The sequence below is a fragment of the Polypterus senegalus genome, chromosome 13 (genome assembly GCF_016835505.1).
Source record: "Polypterus senegalus isolate Bchr_013 chromosome 13, ASM1683550v1, whole genome shotgun sequence".
In the NCBI taxonomy this organism is placed as follows: Eukaryota; Metazoa; Chordata; class Cladistia; order Polypteriformes; family Polypteridae; genus Polypterus; species Polypterus senegalus.
This window is the reverse complement of record NC_053166.1, coordinates 155,478,269-155,502,498: the sequence shown is the minus strand read 5'-3', so window position 1 is coordinate 155,502,498 and position 24,230 is coordinate 155,478,269. Positions and strand designations below refer to the sequence as shown.

General features: G+C 46.5%; 1 protein-coding gene across 1 annotated transcript in view; it reads left to right on the top strand.

The window, feature by feature from the left end:
• daglb (diacylglycerol lipase, beta) overlaps positions 1–22,845 on the top strand; it is a 39,582-nt gene extending 16,737 nt beyond the window's left edge. Inside the window, exons 2-15 of the mRNA XM_039774417.1 lie at positions 3,051–3,202; positions 5,049–5,223; positions 6,370–6,631; positions 7,736–7,858; positions 10,503–10,630; positions 11,200–11,326; positions 13,124–13,207; positions 13,361–13,438; positions 15,767–15,847; positions 16,683–16,810; positions 20,613–20,681; positions 20,784–20,856; positions 20,952–21,184; positions 21,268–22,845. Of these exons, the coding sequence (XP_039630351.1) occupies positions 3,051–3,202; positions 5,049–5,223; positions 6,370–6,631; positions 7,736–7,858; positions 10,503–10,630; positions 11,200–11,326; positions 13,124–13,207; positions 13,361–13,438; positions 15,767–15,847; positions 16,683–16,810; positions 20,613–20,681; positions 20,784–20,856; positions 20,952–21,184; positions 21,268–21,457 (1,903 nt within the window). The 3' untranslated portion in view covers positions 21,458–22,845. The remainder of the gene's footprint in view (positions 1–3,050; positions 3,203–5,048; positions 5,224–6,369; positions 6,632–7,735; positions 7,859–10,502; positions 10,631–11,199; positions 11,327–13,123; positions 13,208–13,360; positions 13,439–15,766; positions 15,848–16,682; positions 16,811–20,612; positions 20,682–20,783; positions 20,857–20,951; positions 21,185–21,267) is intronic.
• The last annotated feature ends 1,385 nt before the right edge of the window (positions 22,846–24,230 follow it).

Sequence of the window (24,230 nt, the reverse complement as noted above, 5' to 3'; positions counted from 1 at the left end):
GGCTGTGTTGACCTTGGACCTCAGAAAACACAATGGACCAACACCAGCAGATGACTTGGCACCCCAAACCATCACTGACTGTGGAAACTTTACACTGTACCTCAAGCAACGTGGATTCTGTGCCTCTCCTCTCTTCCTCCAGACTCTGGGACCTTGACTTCCAAAGGAAATGCAAAATTTACTTTCATCAGAGATCATAACTTTGGACCACTCAGCAGCAGTCCAGTCGAGACGCTTCTGACGCCGTCTCTTGTTCAAGAGTGGCTTGACACAAGGAATGTGACAGCTGAAGCCCATGTCTTGCATACGTCTGTGCGTGGAGGTTCTTGAAGCACTGACCCCAGCTGCAGTCCACTCTTTGTGAATCTCCACCACAGTTTTGTGTCACAATCCTCTCCAAGGTACAAGCGGTTATCCCTATTGCTTGTACACTTTTTTCTACCACATCTTGTCCTTCCCTTCGCCTCTCTCTCTATTAATGTGCTTGGACACAGAGCTCTGTGAACAGCCAGCCTCTTTAGCAATGACCTTTTGTGTCTTGCCCTCCTTGTGCAAGGTGTCAATGGTCGTCTTTTGGACAACTGTCAAGTCAGCAGTCTTCTTCGTGATTGTGTAGCCTACAGAACTCAACTGAGAGACCATTTAAAGGCTTTTGGGTTAATTAGCTGATTAGAGTGCGGCACCAGGTGTCTTCAATATTGAACCTGTTCACAATATTCGAATTTTCTGAGATACTGAATTTGAGACTTTCATTAGTTGTCAGTTATAATCGTCAAAATTAAAAGAAATAAACATTTGAAATACATCAGTCTGTGGGTAATGAATGAATCTAATGTACAAGTTTCACTTTTTGAATGGAATTACTGAAATAAATCAATTTTGTCATGATATTCTCATTTTATGACCGGCACCTGTATACACACACACACACACACACACACACACAGGGTTGTCTTTCCTCCCATACTGATAACAAACTACACCACTCCCATTCCAAAATGCTGGTCTTTTGCAAGGGCATGAGTGGGCCCTATGTAGGCCTGGTGCCCGTCATTGGTAGTTTCCTGGTCAGTGCTGCCATTATAGCCTCTTCCCCTCCTCGACCCTAAATTCGATTAAGCAGGTTTTAACGATGTTCTGTTTGTCTTGTTTATCATGTGAACATTGACCATATTTTGTCTCTGCTGGCTTAGCTGCAGTGGCCACTGATCAAATATGGAACCTTCTAGAAAACACTCTTGACTGCCACTAGCAGCTTATCTCTGTGCTACTCATGAGCCAGCTAAGCTATTTGGACTCTTGTAGTTTTCAATGACAAGTCTGGTTTTCACTCTTCGAACTCTCTACTGTGCTGCTCAGTCAGTTCTGACCACCCAATCGTGACGCTCAAATGGAGGCTAGCGTCCTACAGCTTAATGAGGTTTAACTGATTCATCTACTTCTCTCCGCACATCCCCATGTACTGTTCTTGATATTGGATCTGCCAGTTGTGGTGGTTTGGGCAGGTAGTTGGGATGCCCCTTGGCACTTCCCTCATTAGGTGTACCAAATACAGCCCACCAGGAGAAGACCCAAGATACACTTGGAGGAATTTGGTCCGTCAGCCGGCTCTGATGTGTCTGCGATTTGCCCAGGCGGAGCTGTTAAGAAGTTGCTGACAACAGCATGGCCTGGTCTGTCGAGCTCAATATGCTGCCACTGTGACAACAGCCAGGATAAACTAAGTGAAGGTGACACGAGGTTTAACTGCCCCTAATCTTCATTAGTGTGGTGTTCATTTTCTGACTCGTATTGCCACTTTAATACACATGGACTTGCAGCAGCTTTGTAATTTTAACTTGCTGCATAAAGCACCTTGTAGTGGCTCGTGGTACCACACAAAATGAAAATCAATTGATACCCGGCTCGTTAGTCAGTTGTGTGTCATTTTCATCCCCACTAATAAGCTTATACACGTTATTCCCTTCCAATTTGCTTTAACTTTTTAAACACAAATTTGGTTAATTGGGAATTCCTAATTGGCCCTGCGTAAGTGTGAGCAGGCCTTGTGACAGACTGGTAGTTTTTACCTTGTGCCCAGTGCTGCCCACTTAGGTTCTAGCACCCCATAATCCTGAACTGGGTTACACAGATTTGAGAAGGTGATATTTTGTGTCAGCATTTGCACAAACCGGTGCCAAAAACCTGCAACTCAAATAGGAGCCTAATCAAGGACTTTGTTAAATGGTGCGACTCAAACCACTTACACCTGAACACCAGCAAGACCAAGGAGCTGGTGGTGGATTTTAGGAGGACCAGGGCCCTCATGGACCCCGTGATCATCAGAGGTGACTGTGCAGAGGGTGCAGACCTATAAATACTTGGGAGTGCAGCTGGATGATAAACTGGACTGGACTGCCAATACTGATGCTCTGTGCAAGAGAGGACAGAGCCGACTATACTTCATTAGAAGGCTGGCATCCTTCAACATCTGCAATAAGATGCTGCAGATGTTCTACCAGATAGTTGTGGCGAGCGCCCTCTTCTACGCGGTGGTGTGCTGGAGAGGCAGCATAAAGAAGAGGGACAAACTGGTGAGGAAGGCAGGCTCTATTGTAGGCACGGAGCTGGACAGTTTGACATCCGTGGCAGAGCGACGGGCGCTGAGCAGACTCCTGTCAATCATGGAGAATCCACTGAACAGGATCATCTCCAAGCAGAGGAGCAGCTTCAGCGACAGACTGCTGTCACCATCCTGCTCCACTGACAGACTGAGGAGACCCCACACTATGTGACTCTTTAATTCCACCCGGGGGGGTAAACGTTAACATTATACAAAGTTATTGTCTGTTATACCTTCATTGTTATCACTCTTTAATTTAAAATTGTTCTTTATCATTATGCTGCTGCTGGAGTATGGGAATTTCCCCTTGGGCATTAATAAAGGATGGATGGGCTTAATTTTACTGAATTGAATAAAATGGCAAATTCCAAACTTAGCAGTTAATGTTATTTCGTCTCTTAGTTCAACGCCATATAATAGCCATGCTGTTCTTGTTTTTTTTTTGCAGGTGGATTTTGATCCTTGTGCTGTACTCCATGCACAAGGGGCAGTTTGACTGCATTGGCGGTGGGGTCCTGCACAGCTACCTGATTGTCCTCCTGTCCCTCTTGGCGCTGATCATCTTCACGCTTCTGGCAATCATTTATGTCAGCATGCAAGGTGAGAGGCCTGTTGTTTTTATCCATGTATCTTTTACCTGAAATCACTTTTATTTCTTTGAACATTAACAGAATTTAGACAAGAACAGACCATTCTGCCCAACAAAGCTCACCAGTCCTAGCCACTTAATTCTTCGATTTGAAGGTCTCTAAAGTTCTACGGTCTACCACGCTAGCACTGAAATTAGCCCTGACCTGCCACCGTTGTGGAGTTTGGTATCCCATGCCTCTTTCAAAAAATTTTTATTATGGTGTAATTGTATTTCGTGAGGATTTTGAGGGCCAGAAGCTTATCTGAGCAAAATTTGGGCACAAGATACAGACCCAGGCCTACACGGCATTGAGATGGAGTCCCAAACATAACAAACGGGTGTGAGGCCTCCTAACGGAAGGGCTACTATGCCTGAGGAGATTCATCCTAAATCCAGTCAACAGTTAGCAGGCCCCAAATATGGGGAGCTCCTAGAATAAAGCAAAAGCCCCACAAGGAGGAGGATGACCATAAACCCCTAGTTTGTGCACAAAAGGCCTAAACAAAGAATCTTTATAAATAAAAGGATATTATGAGGAAAATTGCTCAAAAGAGGAAAAAAAAAATGGCACAAAAATACTGAAAAGGCACCCCTGCAGCAAGCAAGTCCAAAACCACAATCCAAAATAGAAAACCAGGAACAGAAGCAAAACAAATCAAGAAAACTGTAATACTCTCAAACTCTCCTACTCTTCACTGGCATAAAAAGGGTTAGAGAGGCCCTGCCTCCTGGGGCTCCACTCACACAGTATATAAGCTATAAGAGGCCGTACGTAATTAACTAATTGTAAACGCAATCAAGAGTAATAATTTAAATTAAAAAAAATAATAATTGAAAGCAGTCATTGAAAACTGAAAGCAAATCATAAAATACACACAAGTACAAATTATTACGTAACAGACAGGAGGCCATGACTCTTAGAGGCACATATGAACAAGTGGAGGCAAACCTTACTAATTGAAATCCCTGACTGGCAAATCCAGCTTTCCCCTCCAAATGAAGGTTTCATACTTGAATTCATTTAAATGCCCTGACGCACTACGTGACTTTTTCAGAGATTTTCAGTCATAGATTTCATTTACTATGCGAGTCGTGGCCAGTCGCTCCACGCTTATGTGACTGCCAGTTGCATAGTCTGGCATATCCAGCGACTTCTTCCAACCAATCGACGTCTCACCCCAACAAAACCAAACCGGTTTAATAAGAGGTGACAGCCAGTGAGTAGAAGTACAATTCATAGATGGCAGCAATGAAGAATAAGTAATGTGGAAGTTTTAGGCCTCTTGAACAAAAGGAGTAGTCCAGTTGGTCCGATTTAATCCTGTTTTTACATACCAAAGAATGGAGAAAAAAATCGCAGAGGTTGTGGCAGAACTCGCCATACCCATAAACCCTTTACATGGGCACCGTCTCTTTCAGGCAGCAAGTTATTGGCTGTCAGCAAAAGGTGAACCACTGCTTGAAAGTCATGACAGAGTCGACTAATTTTTCATCCCTTGTGCTATCTAGTTGTGTAATCCTGATGTACTTCAGTGACCAGGTCAGCAACCCCTCCAATTAGAAGCTGTGTACTGTGCCACTGGTTTAAGTCTAGTGATTTGTTGGGGTTAAATTGTGTGACTTGCTTACGGCCCTAGTGGAATTTCCTGATTCTTTTTTTTATACTCCTGTCCCCCTCTTGTGTGCAGTTTGCTTTGTAATGTTCAGATTTAATAGTGAAACTTTAAGATGGTGGAGCATCTCCTGTCACGAGCCTCTTCCTTCTCCTCCTCCCCAGTTTGGTTTGAAGAGAAACATTTCTTCTTGTTCTTCCAGGTACAATCACAAACCCTGGCCCCCGGAGGTCTATCCCAACTCTCATTTACATCCGGACCATCCTTTACGTCCCAGAGCTAGTCTGGGCCTGCCTGGGTGCCATGTGGGTTTCTGACACCAGCCTGGGCTGTGAGGTGTCCGTCGTCAGAGCTGTGATCGTAGCAGTAATAGCCAGGTGAGTAACCTTTGTGACCGGGGCAGCTGGAGTGCAGATTTGGAAACAGAAGGACAGCACCCATCTATTTGAAAATGACACCTTCCATTCCTTTTGGCAGAGTATAACTCTGGGCGGAAAATAAAAAGGAAAAGAAAGCAATGTTAATAACAAGGAAAAAAATGTCATGTATGGAAAAAATATTTCACAAACAGATTATGTGTATGAGTGCAAAACATATCAAATAAACTGGCCAGAGTGGCACATTGAAATATGTCCAGCTGGGAGAGCTAGCCCTTCGGAGGGGCCAACTTTAATGATGGGAATTGAATTATGGAAGTCTCATTTAGGTTACAGTGCTGCCTCAAAGACGCAATAGCGACATCAACAACACCAATCAATCCTGACACAAAGTAATAATTTTATTCTTGGGATGTATTAAAGAATCTTTCTGCATACAAATCCACGAACAGGTTCTCTCAACAAGATCAAAGACCACTGAAATGAATGCAGCAGTCTGCTTAACTGCTATCTGTGACCTGGCGATGTTGCCAGTGTATAAGTTTGGAGGTGGATGTTTCAATTCAGCCTTTTATTTCTGAGCGGCACAGCTGCCTCACAGCTCTGATCACATTTTTTGGCCACCATTGTCGGTCCAGCATATTTGCCAGACTCGTCCCTAACCCTTAGGAACACTTAAAAGACCGTTGTACCGTTATACTTCCACTTAAAACTAGTCCCGTTTTTCCTTCCCCTTTTGACTTGAGTGCATTTCCTGATCATTTTTGTGTTTTTTTTTGTTCTCGCATCGCTACTTGCGAGGTCCTGGCTGGCAGGAACGCCCAGCTGCCACAGCGGCCTTCACGCAGGCACCGGCCACCATAGCTAAAGGCAGTTCTGGTGAGAGAGCGAAGCGAATGCGCAAAGCAAAATCCTCCATGGAAAATGTTTTGCATATAATTGCTGAATCGGACTCCGACTTAGCCAACTTTGATTTTGATCTGGACATCAAAAATGAAACTGATGTACCAGCATCAGCCGACCGTAGTGCTGAACACGTTCAAGTAGCGGCCGGCGGCTGCATGAAGACACTCCTGTATGTCGTGTTAGGTCGCCGTCCGCCTTGAAAGAGTTCATCAAGTTTAATCAAGTCTTGTGCTTTTGCAGCTGGATCATCCTCTTCTTCACGGCAGTCGCCATCATGATTGTCTTTGACCCACTGGGCCGAAAGAGGCAAGCATACCTCAACGTCTGTGAGGATCACAACCTGGAGAGCAGCGACTCAGCCCAGCTGCTGTACACGGCCCGCTCACTGGCGGCCCGCGTCTGGGAGAACCGCATCCGGCTCCTGTGCTGCTGCATCATGCAAGACGATGACCACCGGGCTGCCTTCTCCAACATCGGTCAGCTTTTCAGCGACTTCTTTTCGGTGGGCATCTAAGGGTGATCTTGAATATCTACTTTATAAAAAAAGGCTTTTTTTTATATAGAACTTATTCTTACTGTGTTGATTTAATAAATATATTAAGGTCTACATAACAAAAGCCACACATTGTCACCTCTGCATTTGTGAAAGCCGTTTCCTTCCCCTCAGTCAGTTAGAGAAGTCAAGGCCTCGGGAACCATTTAATAGAAAACGTCTGTTTAGAGTGACCTGTGGCCACCTTGTTCAGCGCCAGTTCAGCAATCCTCAAATACCTACAAATCACAAGGAAATGGAGCTCCCCAGTAGCTTTAGTGGGGTGAACGCCAGCATGCACGTGGTCAGCGACCAAAATACATTCATGCTTGTTGCATCCCTTTTGATCAGCACATTAAAATTCTTGTAGTCAGTAGGTGACAATGTCGCATACCTAATTGGGAGTGGGGGCCCAATGTGTAGAGTCTGCCATTTTCGTGGTTGCATTGAAAGAATTTTCCAGTTCAGATGACGTTACCTCCTATCAGTCCGTCGGCTTCAAAGGTGTGCTGGGCAATGTTCCATGGCTTTATACTCTTTCTTCACATGCAGGTCCCCACTTCAGTGAATTATGCCTTTCCAAACAAGGAAAAGGGGGGATGCAGTTTCATGAGTTTGACACGTCATCAGTCTGACTGCCTATTTCGCAGTTGTCCCTAACTTGTCTTGTCTTAAAATGCTTGCCTAGCCGTTCTAAATGATGAAATTATTGTACAGAGGACACAAGCACGCAGTGAAAACCCAGCGCTGTCCCAGCCATGTTTTGTACTCTGTGGACAAACCCATCTTCATCCCCTCTAGCTGTTCAGTGTGCTGGAGACCACTTCAGGGGACAGCCAATTGCAACGCACTGGAGAATTCAAAGTAAAGACATAGCTTTTTAGCAAGGCAGGGAGGCACACGTTTGCTGTTATCTGTTGTTTGCTTCAGTGCCGTTTTGGTACTGGTACTAAAGTCGGAAAGCTGGTATCGATACCCAAGTCCAAATTTTAGTACCAATCCAACACTTAGAAGTGAGAGAGTGCCTTTCCTTCTCACCCACTCACTGTATGTGTCCATGTTCTGTCTGTGCAGGATACCGACCTGGTGGCCAGTGACATTGCAGCCGGCCTCTCTCTGATTCATCAGGAGCAAGACAAGATGGAACAGTGCCGAGATCTGGACGAGGTGGTGTCCAGCACTCCGCTCAGCTACCCGGTAAGCGCCTGGCCCAAAGGGAAAGAATTTAAAACTGTCATGGCTGATAGTTGACTGCAAGGACTGAAACCTGGTGGCATCAGATGGACTGAAACATTATGTCTCACCCAGAGGTACTCTATGGGATTGAGGTCAGGTGAGTGTGGGGGCCAGTCAATGGTATCATGCCTTCATCCTCCAGGAAGTGCCTGCATACTCTTGCCACCTGAGTCCGGACATTGTCGTTCACCAGGAGGAACCCAGGAGCCAGTGCACCAGCATAGGGTCTGACAATGGGTCCAAGGATTTCATCCTGATACCTAATGGCAGTCGAGGTGCCGTTGTCTAGCCTGTAGAGGTCTGTGCGTCTCTCCATGGATATGCCTCCCCAGATATACCATCACTGACCCACCACCAAACCGGTCAGGCTGAACGATGTTACAGGCAGCATAACGTTCTCCACGGCTTCTCTCACGTCTGTCGGATGTGCTCAGGGTGAACCTGCTGTCATCTGTGAAAAGGACAAGGCTCCAGTGGTGGACCTGCCAATTCTGGTATTGGCTGGCAAATGCTAATCGAGCACCACGGTGCCCACTAGAGAACCTCTGGCCCTTGGGCCACCCTCATGAAGTCTGTTTCTGGTTGTTTGGTCAGAGACATTCACACCAGTGGCCTGCCTGCTGGAGGTCATTTTGTAGGCTCTGGCAGTTCTCATTCTGTTCCTCCTTGCCCAAAGGAGCAGATACAGGTGGGTACTGCGGATGGGTTAAGGACCTTCTACGGAGGGCCCTGTGCAGCTCTCCTAGAGTAACCGCCTGTTTCCTGGAATCTCTTCCATGCCTCCATGTACCTTCTGGCAATGGCATGTATTGATATGCCATCCTGGAGATGTTGGACTACCTGTGTCGTCTCTGTAGGGTCCTCATGCTACCAGTAGTGACACTGAGCGTAACCAAATGCAAAATGGGTGACAAAACGGATGAGGTGGAAAAAACGTCGGTGGCCCCTTTCCACCTGTTAAACCATTCATTTCTGTTTTAGGGGTCGTCTCAGTGTTGCCCCTCTAGTGCACCAAAGCAGCAGAAACTGATTAACAAGCCCCTCTGCTACTAAACTGACCAGATCAATAGCCCAGACGTTTAATGGACTTGATGCTATTCTCAGATTAAAAAGTGGTCCTTTAATTTTTTTGAGCAGTATATAAATGTGTATGTTTTCTAACTTCTACATTTCTTCATCTGCTCCATGTTTACATCGAAATAGATGAGCAGAAATGCGATTCCGGAAACATGTAGTTACTAAACCGGCCAGTCAGAGTTGTAGAGTTCATGCTGACTCGCCACGTAGTCACATTTTTGAGGAGGTGTGTGTCAGACCGGAGCGTAGCTTGATGCAGAAGTATAAATCGGCCTTTAGGCCCTAAATTCTAGTCCCACTATTAAAGCCTGATTCAGACACGATTAGTTTTACACCACAAGGTAAGTCGCAGCTGGAAGTGGGCCGGTACTCGTTCTTGCCTTATGGATGCCAGCAGATAATGTCTACACACGGATCACATAGCAACACAAATGTACAACAGTATGTCCGTTCACACCAGCAACAGGGACACCCCATCCCCTAACTCGCTTTTCACAATAAATTGTGTATGACAGCACACCTTCACTCTTCTGAGGGGTACCCCCAAGCCCCGTTATTCAGCACACACAACAAGGAGTACCAGCAGTTCTTGTTTTGTTTCTTCTTCTTCGCTTCAGGTATTTGGTAAAGTAATTCTTACCAGAAGGCCTCTAATTTTAAAGTGACAGTTTTACTGACATGTCGATTTGCACAGGACAAGTCTAGCCTGGGATCATTTTTTTTTTTTAACAACCTTATTGCAGAAGGTAAAAAGCTCCATCTTTACGGAGACATGAACACGTAGTCCATAAAAAGTTACTGATGCGAGGGATTCGGACGGATCTAAAATTAAAGGTCCCCCGGTGAGAATTACTTTACACCATCTCCGTTCTAAAAAGGGACTTTGGCAAGGTGAACATCTAACAGGTGGGTGCCGTGCCATTTTGGGGGCTCACCCGGAATCACTGAGGGGAGAGGAGGCAGCAGAGCCACAGAGTGCCTGCCACTGTATAATGTGACATCATTGCTGTTGCAGCAGAAGCTAACATTTTTTCAGATGCTACTTACTGACTCAAAGGGATGGCTATGGCGGCTCAAGCCCCTGCCCCTTTTCCACTCATTGGCACAAATGCCCTCTTATCGTATTAGGACCTTATTGATACCTTAAAAACATCCGTTATAGCGCCCCTTCCTGTGAGCGTCACTGCACGGAATTCCCCGATTTGACGTCTGGCCCATCTATGTAACATGGAGACAGTGGGGCCCTGGGTGGTCTCTCGCCTTTGACACGCTACCCCGTATTAGAGAGCTTGCCCTTCTTTTGTAAATTCCATTAACTGGAGTTTGACCGGATGTATGCTGCTCTTATCGGCCCAAATTTTCAAAAGAAAGTCGAGTGCCTTGTATTTACGGAGGGGGTCGGCTTTGTCCGACAGATGCCTGTCGTGTCCGCCCTCGGCTTCAGGGTATGGTAGTGATCTCGTATCGACTTTTTCTTTCAATCAGACGATCCTCACCATCTCTCTCTTTCTCCCTCTCGCCCTCACAGAGTGAAGACCTGGACTTGGAGATTGAGCGCTCGGCACACTACATGCGATTTGCTGTGGCTGCCTATGGTTGGCCCATGTTTGTCTTCAGCCGGCCTCTGACTGGAGTGTGTAAGCTGAGCGGAGACTGGTGAGTGAGTGTGTGTGTGTGTGTGTGTGTGTGTGTGTGTGTGTGTGTTTTTGTTTCACCGAGTGTAGTCTTGCAGGGTGAGGTGATCTTTCAGAGCATCAAGATGAACACTTGAGAAGCCCTCCAGTGATTGAGTGAAAACCTGAGGACTGTCCTACGTGTCTCCTTTTAGCAGGTGACATAAAAAGCCACCTAATGTCGCTCGGTTCATTAAACGCGGGGCTGTTGCCGAGTGCCTCAGGTACAAACGCCAGTCCCGTTTCCAGGGAGTCGCATTCCAGAGACTCACTGCCTTTGTCCTAAACAAGCTCTGATGGCTTCTCTTTGTTGTCCACCTTTCGTTGCTATGGGGAGGCCGGAGCTCGAGCACTCCTGAATTTGCACCGTAGAGGCAAAATTTCCTTTGCCCGCACACAATGAGCTGAAAGTCAGAGCTTTGATTGGTGGGCGGGCTGCTATTGCTGGTTTGGGATTATCAGGTGTACCCCCAAAGTTTGCTAGGCATTAAGGGGTCAACTGTAGAGTTGGAAGGCTTCATCTGGTTTCACTTGTCCACATCTCCTCTTCAGCTGCAGGAGGCGTTCCCTGGAGTATGACATTGTGGGAGGTGACCACCTGGGATGTCACTTCACGTCCATGCTGTATACCACCGGCCTGCAGTACAGGGACTTCATTTACATCAGCTTCCACAACAAGGTAAGGGCGGGAGCGTGCAGGTAACGGACATTTGAATTGACAAGAGCTCAGACAATGGAGGGGTGCTGTAGATCCTCATGGCCTTCAGAAGTAAGGTGGGGGTGTAGTGAAGCTGCGTCTGTTTAATGAACAGTGTTGTGAAAAAGTATTTGCCCCCTTCCGGATTTCCTCTATTGTTGCTTGCTTCCAATGCTTCACTGTTTCTGATCTACAAATATATTTAGTAGAATACAAAAGACAACCTCAGTAAGCACAATTCACTTTTTCTTCCCCAAAGATGAATTGAGTTATTGAAAGACAAAATCACGGCTTTCACCCATGTGAAAAAGTAATTGCCCCCTTAGTCACTCAACTTAACTAAGTTTAAGTAATGGATTAAATCCGACTAGACACACTCAAGCCGCCAGCCGTACTGAATCCACACATCACTTCCATCGGAACTTTCCAGAAACGCGAAGTCGGCTACAAGGTCTCAACAAGCAGCCCCCCGTGCCTCAAAGAAAATCCAGAAGACCCGAGAAAGAAAGTCACTAAAATAAATTCGGCAGGAAAGAGTAAGAAAGCAAGCTCTAAATACTAAAGGCTTTACCTCCTGTTACCGGAACTGTTTGATTGCAGCTGTTGCTGCTAAAGATGGCGCATCAAGTATTAAGTTTAGGTGGCCAGTTACTTTTGTACATGGATGACGTAGGTGTTGGTGAAGTCTTTTTTTCCTTTAATAAATCAAATCTTCTAAAAACTGCATGTTATCCATCAATCCATTATCCACCCCGCTATAGCCTAACTACAGGGTCACAGGGGGTCTGCTGGTGCCAATCCCAGCCAACACAGGGCGCAAGGCAGGAAACGAACCCCGGGCAGGGCGCCAGCAAACACACACAATCTTAGGATTGCCAATGCACCTGACCTGCATGTCTTTAGACTGTGGGAGGAAACCCACACAGACACGGGCAGAACATGCAAACTCCACCCGGGAAGCGAACCCACAGGTCTCCTTACTGCGAGGCAGCAGCGCTACCCACTGCGCCACCATGCCAAGCAAGTGTTAATGAAAAAGAGGAAATCGGGAAGGGGGCAAATACGTTTCCACAGCACTGTATTTCAGAGCTTCAAATTTAGGAAAAGGCGCCATCTTTAAAACTCACTGTTGTAAAAAGGAAACCCCAAACCCAGTACCACCAGGGTCAGAATTTGGGGTCCTAAAGCAGCCTGGTGTCTCCTCTTGACAAACTGGGATATTTGTGCCAAAGTTTATTGGAATTATATAAAGAGCAACCACAGAAACACACCCACCCAACCTCATTGAACTTCATATGTTAGATATTATTTTCATGCTGGCACTTTTCTAATTTATTTCTTATGATAGTTTCCATATTTTTGCATGGTACAGAAGTAAGACTTGCTGGTCTGTAATCTCCAGATCCGTTTTGTCTCCTTTCTTGAAATCTGGAGTCACATTTGTGACTTTGAAGTCCTCCAGAATGGAGGTGTCTATGGTGGCCAATGCTGGACAACAGCAAACAAAATCAAAACGTCCGTAAGAAAAGACCTCCTGTGACTCGTGTCTCATAATCCACATGTGAAGTTATCCCACTGGGCAAGATGCATACTTTGTTTGCTGAAATATTTGTAATACTTCTGTAAAAAATCAGAGCAGTACACACGGAGGAAACACTTTCACCTTGTGCCAGCTGTGAGGTTATGAATGAATTGTTTGGTACCCGATGCTCGTGGGGGCGTTGAGCCGTGTCGGGCCATTCTGCCAAATGCAGCTAACTAAATTGTTTTCCCTCACAGATCTACGAGATTCCCTTCTTCGTGGCACTGGATCACCAGAAGGAGGCGGTGCTGGTAGCCGTGAGAGGGACCCTGTCGCTGCGGGTAAGTGCCCCCCACGTTGGGGGTGCGAGTTCAGGTAGTCAGCTTAGTCACTTAGGCTTTGCAGCTTTGCTGCTCTTACAGTCCTTGCCTTGTAGGCCAATTTACTTGTGTGCTACCGGCAAGCGCTTGAACACGTCTGTGCAATTCCTACAGGACGCCCTGACGGATCTGTCGGCAGACTGCGAGACTTTGCACGTCGAAGGTGTGGCCGGACCGTGTTATGCACACAAGGTGAGTCGCGCCTTATCGGTAGGCAGCCCCAGGAATCGGAACTCCACTTCCTTGAAATGCTTCGTTCACCTGCTGCTGTTGGTTTTTCTCAGTCGTTGCAGTCATTTCTTGATCTTAAATAAGATGTGAAAGTTCTCTCTTGGGCCAAATAAAGTACTGTTTGTCACTCCATCCTTCTATTTTTAGACATAGTGCCCTATCTGTTGTTTTTTATAAAGTGCCTACCTATCTTTATGTAATGGCCTCCTCATCTATTTGTCTTTCTTTTATATAGTGCCTTCCTGTCTATCTGTCTGACTTTTATATAGTGCCTTTCTCTCTACCTTTCTTTCATGTTGTGCCTTCTTATCTCTCCATCTTTTACATATTGCCTTCCTGTCTGTCTAATCTTCATATAGTGCCTTTCCATATTTCTTTAAAATAGTGCATTCCTGTCTGTCTGACTTCTATAGAGTGCAGGGGTCCCCAATTCTGGTCCTGGAGGACCACCGAGGCTGCAGGTTTTCATTCTGATCCTTTTTCTTAATGAGTGACCTCTTCTTGACGCTAATTACCTTCTTTTGAATTCATTTGAATTGACTTCTTGAAGACTCGGACCCCTTCACCCCTGCAGCCAAACAATAATGAGATACAAAATGAGCCAAAACAACTGGTGTCCAGCATACAATATCTGAAAATGAAGAAAGGTGAAGGTCTCTGGAGTGTTGATTTGCTCAGGTCCCCAAAACATTTTAACAGAAAAGAGAAAATCCACGATGTCGGACACGTCTGCTAACGCACGATGAGAGCAGCAACAAGCTTTGAGGACTGAAATGGCTTCACACATGAAGCAACATAAAACATCTGTTGGTACGTGTTAAGGTTGCTGTTGGCGCATGTTCGGCTTCTCTTGTGGCAGTGACCTCTCCATTGCCAGTAGGAGTGCACGGTGGGCCGGCTGCCTTTGCACAGCAGGTGGGCGGCAGTCGTAGCGTGACGCAGTATGGTTTGTACCTCTTGTCATCGTAAGTGGTGGTCCTCCCAGACGAAGGATGCTGAAGGCGTATCGGCAACACAAACGTGTCCAACACCACAGCCAGCTGATGCTGGGGCCTCACTCTCATATTTGATGTCGATGCCATTTTAGAGGTGGTTTGCTCTTTGCTACTCACGCAGATTAAATCAACAAAGCTACTTGACTACCCTTCTAGCAAACAGAGTCACACTAAAACGTAAGGGTGAGTTTTGTCACAGTTTACAGCTGATTACCGTCCTCGACTCCTGAATTTCGACAAAAGTCGACCTTACCCCTGAAAGAGTTAAAGAACGGGTTTAATGAACAACAAGAATCGGCACCTAATGAAGCGACTGCTTGGAGTTGGAGTCCCTGGCTGAGTTGGTCTTCAGTGGGCCCCAAACAGAAATGAAATGTGAAAGTGAAGGAAAGAAATGAAGCAATTAAGAGGAACGATAAAGAAATTCAGAGGGATACATCTTAAAAAAAAAAACATCTGTTAAAATTAAAGGAAAAAGGAGTTAATGAGCAACAAAAGCTGGTCACCAATTAAGTAGAGGGTTAGAATGAAAACCTGCGGGCATCCAAGACCAGAGTCGGAGACCCCTAATATAGTGCCTTCCTATTCATCCGTCCATCCATTAACCAACCCGCTATATCCTAACTACAGGGTCATAGGGGGTCTGCTGGAGCCAATCCCAGCCAGCACAGGGCGCAGGGCAGGAAACAAACACTAGGCAGGGCGCCAGCCCACCGCAGGCCTTCCTATCTACCTTTCTTATATTGTGCTTTCCTGTCGGTTTTTCTATTTTTTTATACTGAATCTCCCTGTCTGTCTTTTGAAGTGCTCACCTATCTCTTTATATAGTGCCTTTCCAGCTGTCTTTGTATAGTGCCATCCTATCTACCAGGGTGCCATATTGTGCTTTCCTGACCTTTTTTATAGTGCTGCCGCCTTCTTCTCTTTCTAATTTTTATTCAGAATCTCCGTAACTGTCTTTTATTGTGCCGTCCTATTTGTCTGTGTGTGCGTCTAACTTTTATATAGCGCCACCTTTCCTGTTTGTCTGTCTGGTTCTTTCAAGACAACCCCTCATTACATTGGAGAGGTAGAGGAGCCTCTGGCATTATTAAGAAGTGAGGGGGCACCAGGGGTCTTCATTCTACCAGAGCTGAACTTGTCAGGTGCAGTCTAAGTGAAGGTGAACTTGCCTGGGATGAAAATCTCCAGTTGGGGGGTTTTGGGGGGGCGGGGGGGTTTTTGGTCAGGACTGCACTTGAGGATGTGGGCATGAAGGGTCACGTGTTGCCAACTAACCTGATCTCGTCCGCAGGGCATCACTCAAGCGGCCAACTACATTTACAGGAAGCTCGTCAATGATGGCATTTTGAACCAAGCGTTCACCATCGCACCGGTGAGTCTCTCCAGCCAATGCCTGGTGATTTTATTGAATTCTGTTTTCAATATTTCTTAGAACTTCTTTCATACTGCATATGCCGTATCAGAAGGACCCGAGAGTCCTAGAGGACTGGCACTCCAGCCAGCTGTGTTCAGACGCCATTGCGAGTTGCTTCTAAAGTTGTAACACCCTGGTGAGGCCTCCATGGCGGGAGTGCGACTACAGGACTGAGCTGAGGGGTCTGAGCTGTGAGGGGAGACTGAGGGAGTCGACCATATAAAGATTAAGGGGGGGCTTGACTGAAGTGTTTAAAATTCTGAAAAGAACGGATCCAGCGGATCGACAGTGTGACTTTGAAATGAGCTCGGCAAGAGGACGGGCACACTGTTGGAAACTCGAGGACGGCAGGCGCAAATCTTCCCAGGATGGACAGACTTTGTTGGACCGTGTCAACCCCCCCGTCCTCTGCCAGGTGGGGGGGAGACAGAGTGTCCTGTGCTCAGTCGTCGTTCTTGTGTCTGACTGGATGGCAATTCCAGGGTGTGAGCTGGCAGACTGGCAGGCTTTATGATGGGCTGGCACTCCCTCCAGGGCGGGGTTTAGCGAGTTTGAGAGTATTATGGGATTGATAATCCTGTGACTCTGATACGGGGTCACAGAATTGGTGGCCTGACAGGATTCATTCTCTCTGATATTTCCATGTGTACTTTTCCTCCCTTTACAAATATTTGCATTTGACGTTTTCTGCAGTTAATAACTTGTTTCTTACACCGACGACTGTTTGAGTGTTGATAGGCTGCTGCTGCCAATTCAGCTCACGTCAATGGACGCTTTGTTCTCCTCGTTCCAGGAGTACAGCCTGATCATCACTGGCCACAGTCTGGGCGCTGGCACGGCCGCGGTGCTCTCCATCCTGCTGCGGACCGCCTTCCCACGGCTCAGGTGTTATGCCTTCTCACCCCCTGGGGGTCTGCTAAGGTAGGCTACGTGGTGGTCGGTCCATTGGGAGACATGGCTTCCTGTTGCAAAGACAATCCCAGTGCTAATGTGAGGGGGACATGGAGGGGGGGACCCTCGACTGGCTGTTGGCACAGGTGGATAAGCTGCTGGCGGTCTTGGGTTTGTGGCCAGCCAGTCCATGCAAGGAGCGAGCCCCCTGGGAGACATCCTGTTGGCCAAATCATGGGGGCTTCTTCAGAACCACTAATGGGGAGGGCATTTGGGGGCTATTCCAGGATCACTCATGGGGGGGGCACATGAGACTAAAAGAGAGAATATCAGTCCCTGTGTAATATCTGAGCCCCCCAGCTGCAGTAGAAGTCAGAGGCCCACTTTGCTTACCCCCTCAGCCACAGAGGGGTCTCGGGTAGCCGCTATGTAATTTGAAAGGCTTGACGATGCATCTGGGCGGGCAGTGACCACTTTGAAGGGAAGTGTCTCCGAGCGAGGTGACTTTCAGTTTGAGGGTCTCTTCTTTTTCAAAACCATTCTACCTGTACAGCGTCCTCTGGAGCCCACCAGGCTGTCATGTGGCTCGGGGACACGGCCTGGCAGATGATTAGCAGCGTGGTCACCTCTGGGGGGCATAGAGAGGTGAAGTGGCTGTGGGGCCACGGGGCCCATCTTTAATGGAGTACTCTGCCCAAAAGTGATTTATTTATTTGAATATTTTAGTTACCCCCAGCCCTGTGGTGGGCTGGCACCCTGCCCGGGGTTTGGCAGGGATTGGCTCCAGCAGACCCCGTGACCCTGTAGTTAGGATATAGCGGGTTGGATGATGGATGGATGGATGGTTACCCCCATGTATTTTGTAGTGATAGCCAAGAAAACATCTTTACTCTCCTGTTCTTCTTTCCATTCTACATGAAACGTTTTATATAAGGAGGAAGCAACTGCAGGTTAAGGACCCCCCAGAGTGGAATCACTTCTGGGAATTATGGGATTCGAACCAGCAGCTCCGTAGCCTCAGAGCCAAGAAAAAAACTGTAATCTCATGTTTTTGTGTCCATTGTAATAAAAGGTAATGATAACCAAAAATAAGAAGCCTTAAGGCGAGTTGAAGTCCAAGTAATCGACGTCGGCCTCCGCAGTAACGTTTCCAATGCGCACGTCTCACATGGGGTACGGAACTCCTCAAAACAGCCTTAAGATTTGTGATGTGCCATCTGTTGGAATGAAAGATGCAAACGCACATGTTTCTGATACACTTGCGTGCAAGTCGGGTCTTGCAATCTGAAAAATCAATCATAAAATCAGACCCCAACTTGTACGCCTGCTCAAAAATGCGACACTTATTTTATTTATTTTTTTTTTTTTTCTTCTTGCCTCCTCCGATCTCGCAACAGTTTCTCAGACACATCCAATTTTGTTGCAGCTGCGCAGTAACCAATTTCTTTCGCCACTTCAGTGACTTCTCATTTAAAACCAGCTTCATATTAAAGGATGCAGTGAAGGTGCGAGATACCAAAATCATTAAACAGTTCAAACGTTCAGGTATCACCGTGTGGTCACATAGGCACAATACATAGAAAATAAAGGTCGTGTGCCCCATGGTGACTCTCGCAGGTGGGCGTTACAACATCAGAATCTCTTGGACCAATAGCGTGAGTTTTTCGCATTCGACATTATAAAATACCAGAAATTATACGGTAAAATCAAGTCCCGACTTGTCTGCGGGAGAACTTAAAACGCAAGTATTTTCGGTGTACAGTTTTGGAATGAGATTTGCAAAAGCCATGTTCCATGTTTATAATGCGCCATCTGTTGGGATAACGGAGACATAGCAGCCCGATGTCAGACACACGGACGCTTATCCTTTTATTGAGGTGGATAGATTGATTTCCCCCCATAAAAAAAAAATCTGTGCACATCATAAAGTTGAAACACATTCCCATAATACTTTGCGTCTGATTTGAAGACAGGACTCTGGACCAGTGAATGTGGAGCGGAGGTGGACCGTCAACTCCACATTCCCATAGAACTGCACTTTGACTTTTCTGGAAGTTGTGTTTTCCAGTTTGTTTTTGCTCACCGTGAGAACTCGACTGGATAACCGACATGTGGATTACACGACACGTGAGAATTTTTTGGGGTTTTTTTTTCCTTTCCCTATGGAAATTTTCCACATTGTTTGCTGTCATACAGCACTGGTCACCATCAAGTACTGTTACAAATTTTTTTTCTGTACATTTTGCATGAAAACGATTCAAAAAAATTTACTCGGCCTCCACTGCCAAGTGCTTGGGGGTAAGTGACATGTAAACTTCCTTTAGAGTGTCGTTTAAAAATCAGGAAAGCCACGTGGATTAGCCCAGTCATTCCCAGGTGCTGGCCCACGACGTTCACTGATTGGCAGGGTGACCAGTTAGGGATTGCGATGTGGTGACAAGCATCCAATCAGAGAAAGGGCCGCATAATAAGCACAAGCGTGATTAGAGTCTCCATTTTCACTCATCCACACTGCAACACTGAGCCGGTGTTCTCATAAATACAAAGTGAGCCAAAATGAAGGACCCCATTTCTCGAGGTCATTGCCAAGTGGCTTGGGGTGGGGGGGTCCTTGTGATAGACGATCCCTTGTAGTTTTCAGTCCGGTGCCCACTGTGTTTTCACTTCAAAAACAACAAATCCGTCATCACCACGCAACACACTTCAGCATTCATCCCACCGGTGACGTCCCAAAGCGGAGAACAATTCTAAATGTAGACAGACGGGTACGATCTTGAACAGAAAATCTCCAGGCCGTCCTCCGCTGAAAACATCCAAGCTGTAAGGGCATCCATTTTGCAGTCTCGTAGACGTTCAGCGGGCTTCGGCCTTGGGCATTTCCAGCACGTCTTTGACTATGCGGACCTTCACTTCCATCCGTACAAAATGATGGGAGTGCAGGAACGCGCTGAGAGCGCCGTAGAGAGTTGGGCCGCCAACATTCTGCAAACCGTTCATCGAGATGCCATCATCATGTGACCTCAGTGACGAGGCACATTTTCATTTGAATGATTGCGTAAATAACCACAATTTTCGATATTGGGCTGAAACCCACCCTCGTGAACTTCATCAGAGACTCCTGCCCAGTTAGCACACGTGTTAGTTTGGTGTGCCGTTGCAGAATTTGCCATTGTAGGCCCTTATGTTATTGGGGGGGGGAAGCAACGGTCACCGTCACTTCAGAACGTGACATTGAAATGCTGGACAACTGGAATGGATGTGGCGAACGCCTGGAGCGACAGCTCATACGGCCTGCACTGAGAGCCATGCGATTTTTGCAGATGTTTCCGGGTAAGCAGGTCTCCCTGCACAGCGATGCCAGGTGGCCATCACATTCGCCTGATCTCGCTCCGTGCGATTTCTCTCCCTAGTCGAAGGGATAAGGATGCTCACTGCTCACCACAAAATTGCCAAAAGCATCGAGCGTTCAGAAATCGTCTCAAAGAGAGTATCGATGATGATGATGGCCACCACTGTGAAGACATCGTTTTTCACTAAACACGGTGCATAAAAATCTGTTTTGTATCCCCTTTCTTGTGTCGTAATGACATTTATTTTATCTTTTGTAGCGTTTTTATGAAATGTTTTGCTTCTTTTTGGCTCGCCCTGTAATTATGGATCAGGAGAGCATTTTCAAAAGTCTTCGTTTTTAGAGGTTAAAAATGCGGGGATGGCGTAGGCGCAAGTTGGAAACAGAGAGTAACATCTCAATTTTCAAATGAAATCTTAGCTGTCTGGATGTAACCTGAGCTTTTTGATTTATTTTGTATTTTTTATTTCTTTTCTAATTTAGCAAATCTCTTGCCGACTACTCCAAAGGCTTCACAATATCTGTGGTTCTTGGGAAGGACCTCGTGCCAAGGCAAGTAGGCCTTCGTTAGTTGGGCGATACGTCTTCATCTTTCGGTAGGTGCAAGTCTCTTAGTAGTCGAAGGCATTTATGAACTTGGTTGTTAACCAACAGGTTGAGTATTCCAAATATGGAGGATCTGAAGAGGAGGATTCTACGAATGGTCGCCAACTGTAACAAGCCAAAGGTACCCTACCTAGCATTGTGAATGTGGTGGTATGTGGGCACACGGTGTGCGGCTCAGCAGGTTACTAAATACGCCTCCTTTTATTAACCCACCAGTATCGGATCCTGCTGAGGGGCTGCTGGTACGAGATGTTTGGCGGATCGCCTGACGACTTCCCAACGGAGCTAGAGAGCCGACGGCAGGACCTAACTTTACCCCTGTTGGCCGACCTCCCATCGCCCTCTTACCAGAGTCTGGCATCGGATGACTCGTCCTCTGGCGGGCAGCATCCTCCTCTGTACTTGCCGGGTCGCATCCTGCACATCACAGAGGAAGGTTCTTCTGGACGGTGAGTTAGCGAGTGGTGCTGATGGTGGTGGAGGTTTGACCTCATTGATGTTCAGACGTTGCACCTTTTCTCTCTGTGCCAAGGTCTTGCTTCTCGGATGTGAAATACCACGCTGCCTGGGCTGAGCAGCATTCCTTCTGCAGCGTGCTCATCAGCCCCAAGATGATCACAGATCACATGCCCGACGTCGTTCTCAAGGCCCTAACCGGCTTGACCCAGGACAGCCGTTACTTCTTTTGTCCGACCTCTCGGAACAATTTAAATGTGGTCTGAGTGGATTGGCGTAGGAGGACACTGTGCTACAGCACCTTAGTTTCATATATTTTTAAGAGAGAGCAGCGGCCAGGGTGGGCCGAGACCCCCGTCTCTTCATATGACGGGCTGGTAGACTCTGCTGTCTTCTGCTGAGTTTGGCATTTAAACCTAAATGACTTGTGCATGTGAAGCAACGAGCGAACCGAACCTCCCTTCCTCTTGAGTTTCAAGACTCGTGTGACTTTTAACGTCCCGACAGGACTCGCGTCGCACCCTGGCCCGCCTGCAGAGGTCAAGGCAGAACTGCTGCTGGGTAATTTGAACAGCTGGTGTGACTCACGGCAAGTAAAGGAGAGGAAAAGATAAAAAGGCGCTGCGGAGAATGGCAATTGAAGTAACAAGTGGCGCGTGTGGTCGCCAACTACCAGGACTGGAAAAAAAAAAAAAGAGTAAAAAAAAAACACTAAAGATGAAGGAAATGGCGGGCGGGCACCTGAGAAAGAAAAGTGCGTTCATGGTGGTCACTGAGGTGTTTTTAGTTCATGTCAATACACACCTGGTTTGTACTTCTTCAAGCTGCAATTTTATTCAGACGGTGGCCTGTTGGGTCTTTTTATTAAAGTCCCAGAATTTGTTTTTCTGTTGTTGAATCTTTTTAGTACAAACACGCGTGGCATACGTGCGTGTCGTCACTCGCCGCGATTACCCAGCTGCCAACTCTAATATGCCAAGGGGGTCTCAATCGTTTCTTTCAAAGTACCCCTTATGTGAATCGATTCTTCTGATTTGTTTTTAGAGATGGATGCACAAGAGTAAGTTGTCACACACATTTTATATAAGAGCCCGCCAGGTTTGTGGATGTGGTGAGAGAAGACATGCAGGTGATGGGGGTGACAGCGCGAGAGGACGAGGACAGGAAGAGATGGAAGAACATAATCCGCTGTGACGACCGTTTTTGGGGAAATTAATAAGGAAATTATTCTTCATATGACATTGTCCTGAACACAATGCATGACGACGTAGTTAAGATGCACAAATAAGACCGACCATTCTATTACTGATTCCCAAGTGAACTTCACGAGACTCGTTTGCTGGTAAGGATTGGTTCAAGAATCAAAGGAGGGCGAATCGCACACCCGCTTCTCGGCTACTGATTCACTTTGAACACACGAGAATCGTACAATCCGTACAAATAAAAGAACAAAAGAAAGAGTGCGCTAAAGTTGAAAACACGTATTTGTTTTAATGATTTAACATGTAAATGAGCCCCTTGGATGTCTGCGCTCTGACGTCTCAAACGGTGGGTGTGCAGTTCAAAATAAAAGACCCCGATAGACAACAAGGCCGTATTTCATGTCAAGTTCTGGTCTTTAAATAAAAAGGCAAACCTTCAAAAAAAAAAAAAACAAACCAGTTTGTTTTAGCTTTTACACCGGTGACTTCACAGTGCTGTGGTGAAAGTTCTGCATGATGTTTACTTTTTTTTTTATGATCAGTAATGTTCACAAAATTCACAAGTACTATTCATACATTGGTGATAATTGTGTCTATTTTGAACTCATTTTTTGCCTTTTATTGCATTTTGCTTTTTTTTTTTTACCAAAAATGGACACTTCTGGCTAAACTGGGACTGCTTGTAAACACGTTGTGTGAAAATTTGAATTCATTCCATAGTTGCTTTTAATGGCTAGTGAGTCACGTGAAGGGGGAGAAGCCACTGGCAGTTGGCGCGGTGCTAAAGTACAATATTCTTTAGGACTAACGACGACAGGATTATCGTAAATTTAAAAAGAGCTCCCCGCCTGTTCGTGGGCTTTGATCCTCGCTATGCCATAGACGTGAGCGCAGGGAGTTGCTGGCTGTAGCGAGGTCACGGCTGCTATGGCGTCTGTCACCCACCAGATGGCGCCATTTCCAAAGCTTTTCCAGCCCAAAAAGGAATCGTCTGCCCAGCACTGCGCCATTCTGGAAGAGCTTCTATTCAACTGAAGTGCACTTTATTTGTTTTAGTTAATAAAAGATGAACACTCAGCATTGGGGTCAAGCGCTGCTGACTTTTTGGACCAATAGAAATGTGTCAGATGAGACACACCGTCACGTAAAAAGACAAAATTAGACGCAGAGCAGGGCCTGCCACCCTTTAGAAAGTCAACTACTCCCGAGTCCAGTTAGAAGGCTTGGGGGTTTTCCTCCTCGGCTTATCACAGGACCACCAGCCACAATGAAGGAATTGATCTAAAAAGGTTCAGGTGCCTCAAGACCAGGGATGAATGAAACCAAATTTCAGAGCAGAAAAGGCAGAAGACAAAAACCACAGCTAGAAAGGAACAAGCAGCACTGACGGGGTACCAATGATGGCCTACACCAGCAGGCAGGATTTACAATCCCCCCCACAGACAAAAAAAAATGAAACTTCAGATTAAAACTTGAGAAAATGCAACTGCCGTGGTGTAAGCGTCACCCATAACATGGCAGACGAGCGAGGCCACACAATGGTGTCACCAGTTGTCGTCAAGTTCAGCTCGGGGAGGTTTCCACAAGCCAAGGCTTTGCTACCTTTCATTGATCTCACTGTTTAGGCATCTGCAGGTCTGTTCTCAATGACGCTAAAAAGGGCAAACTTTATGAACTAGCCGTTTTTTTTTTTTGGTCAACTTACTTTAACCCCTGCGAGTCTGTAGTGATAGGGAGGGGTTAGCGGCACACACTTCTGCACCCACCACACGACAAGCCACTAAGGATCCCAAATTAGGACCCGAGTGCAGCCATGCAACAGGTGACACCTTGGCAT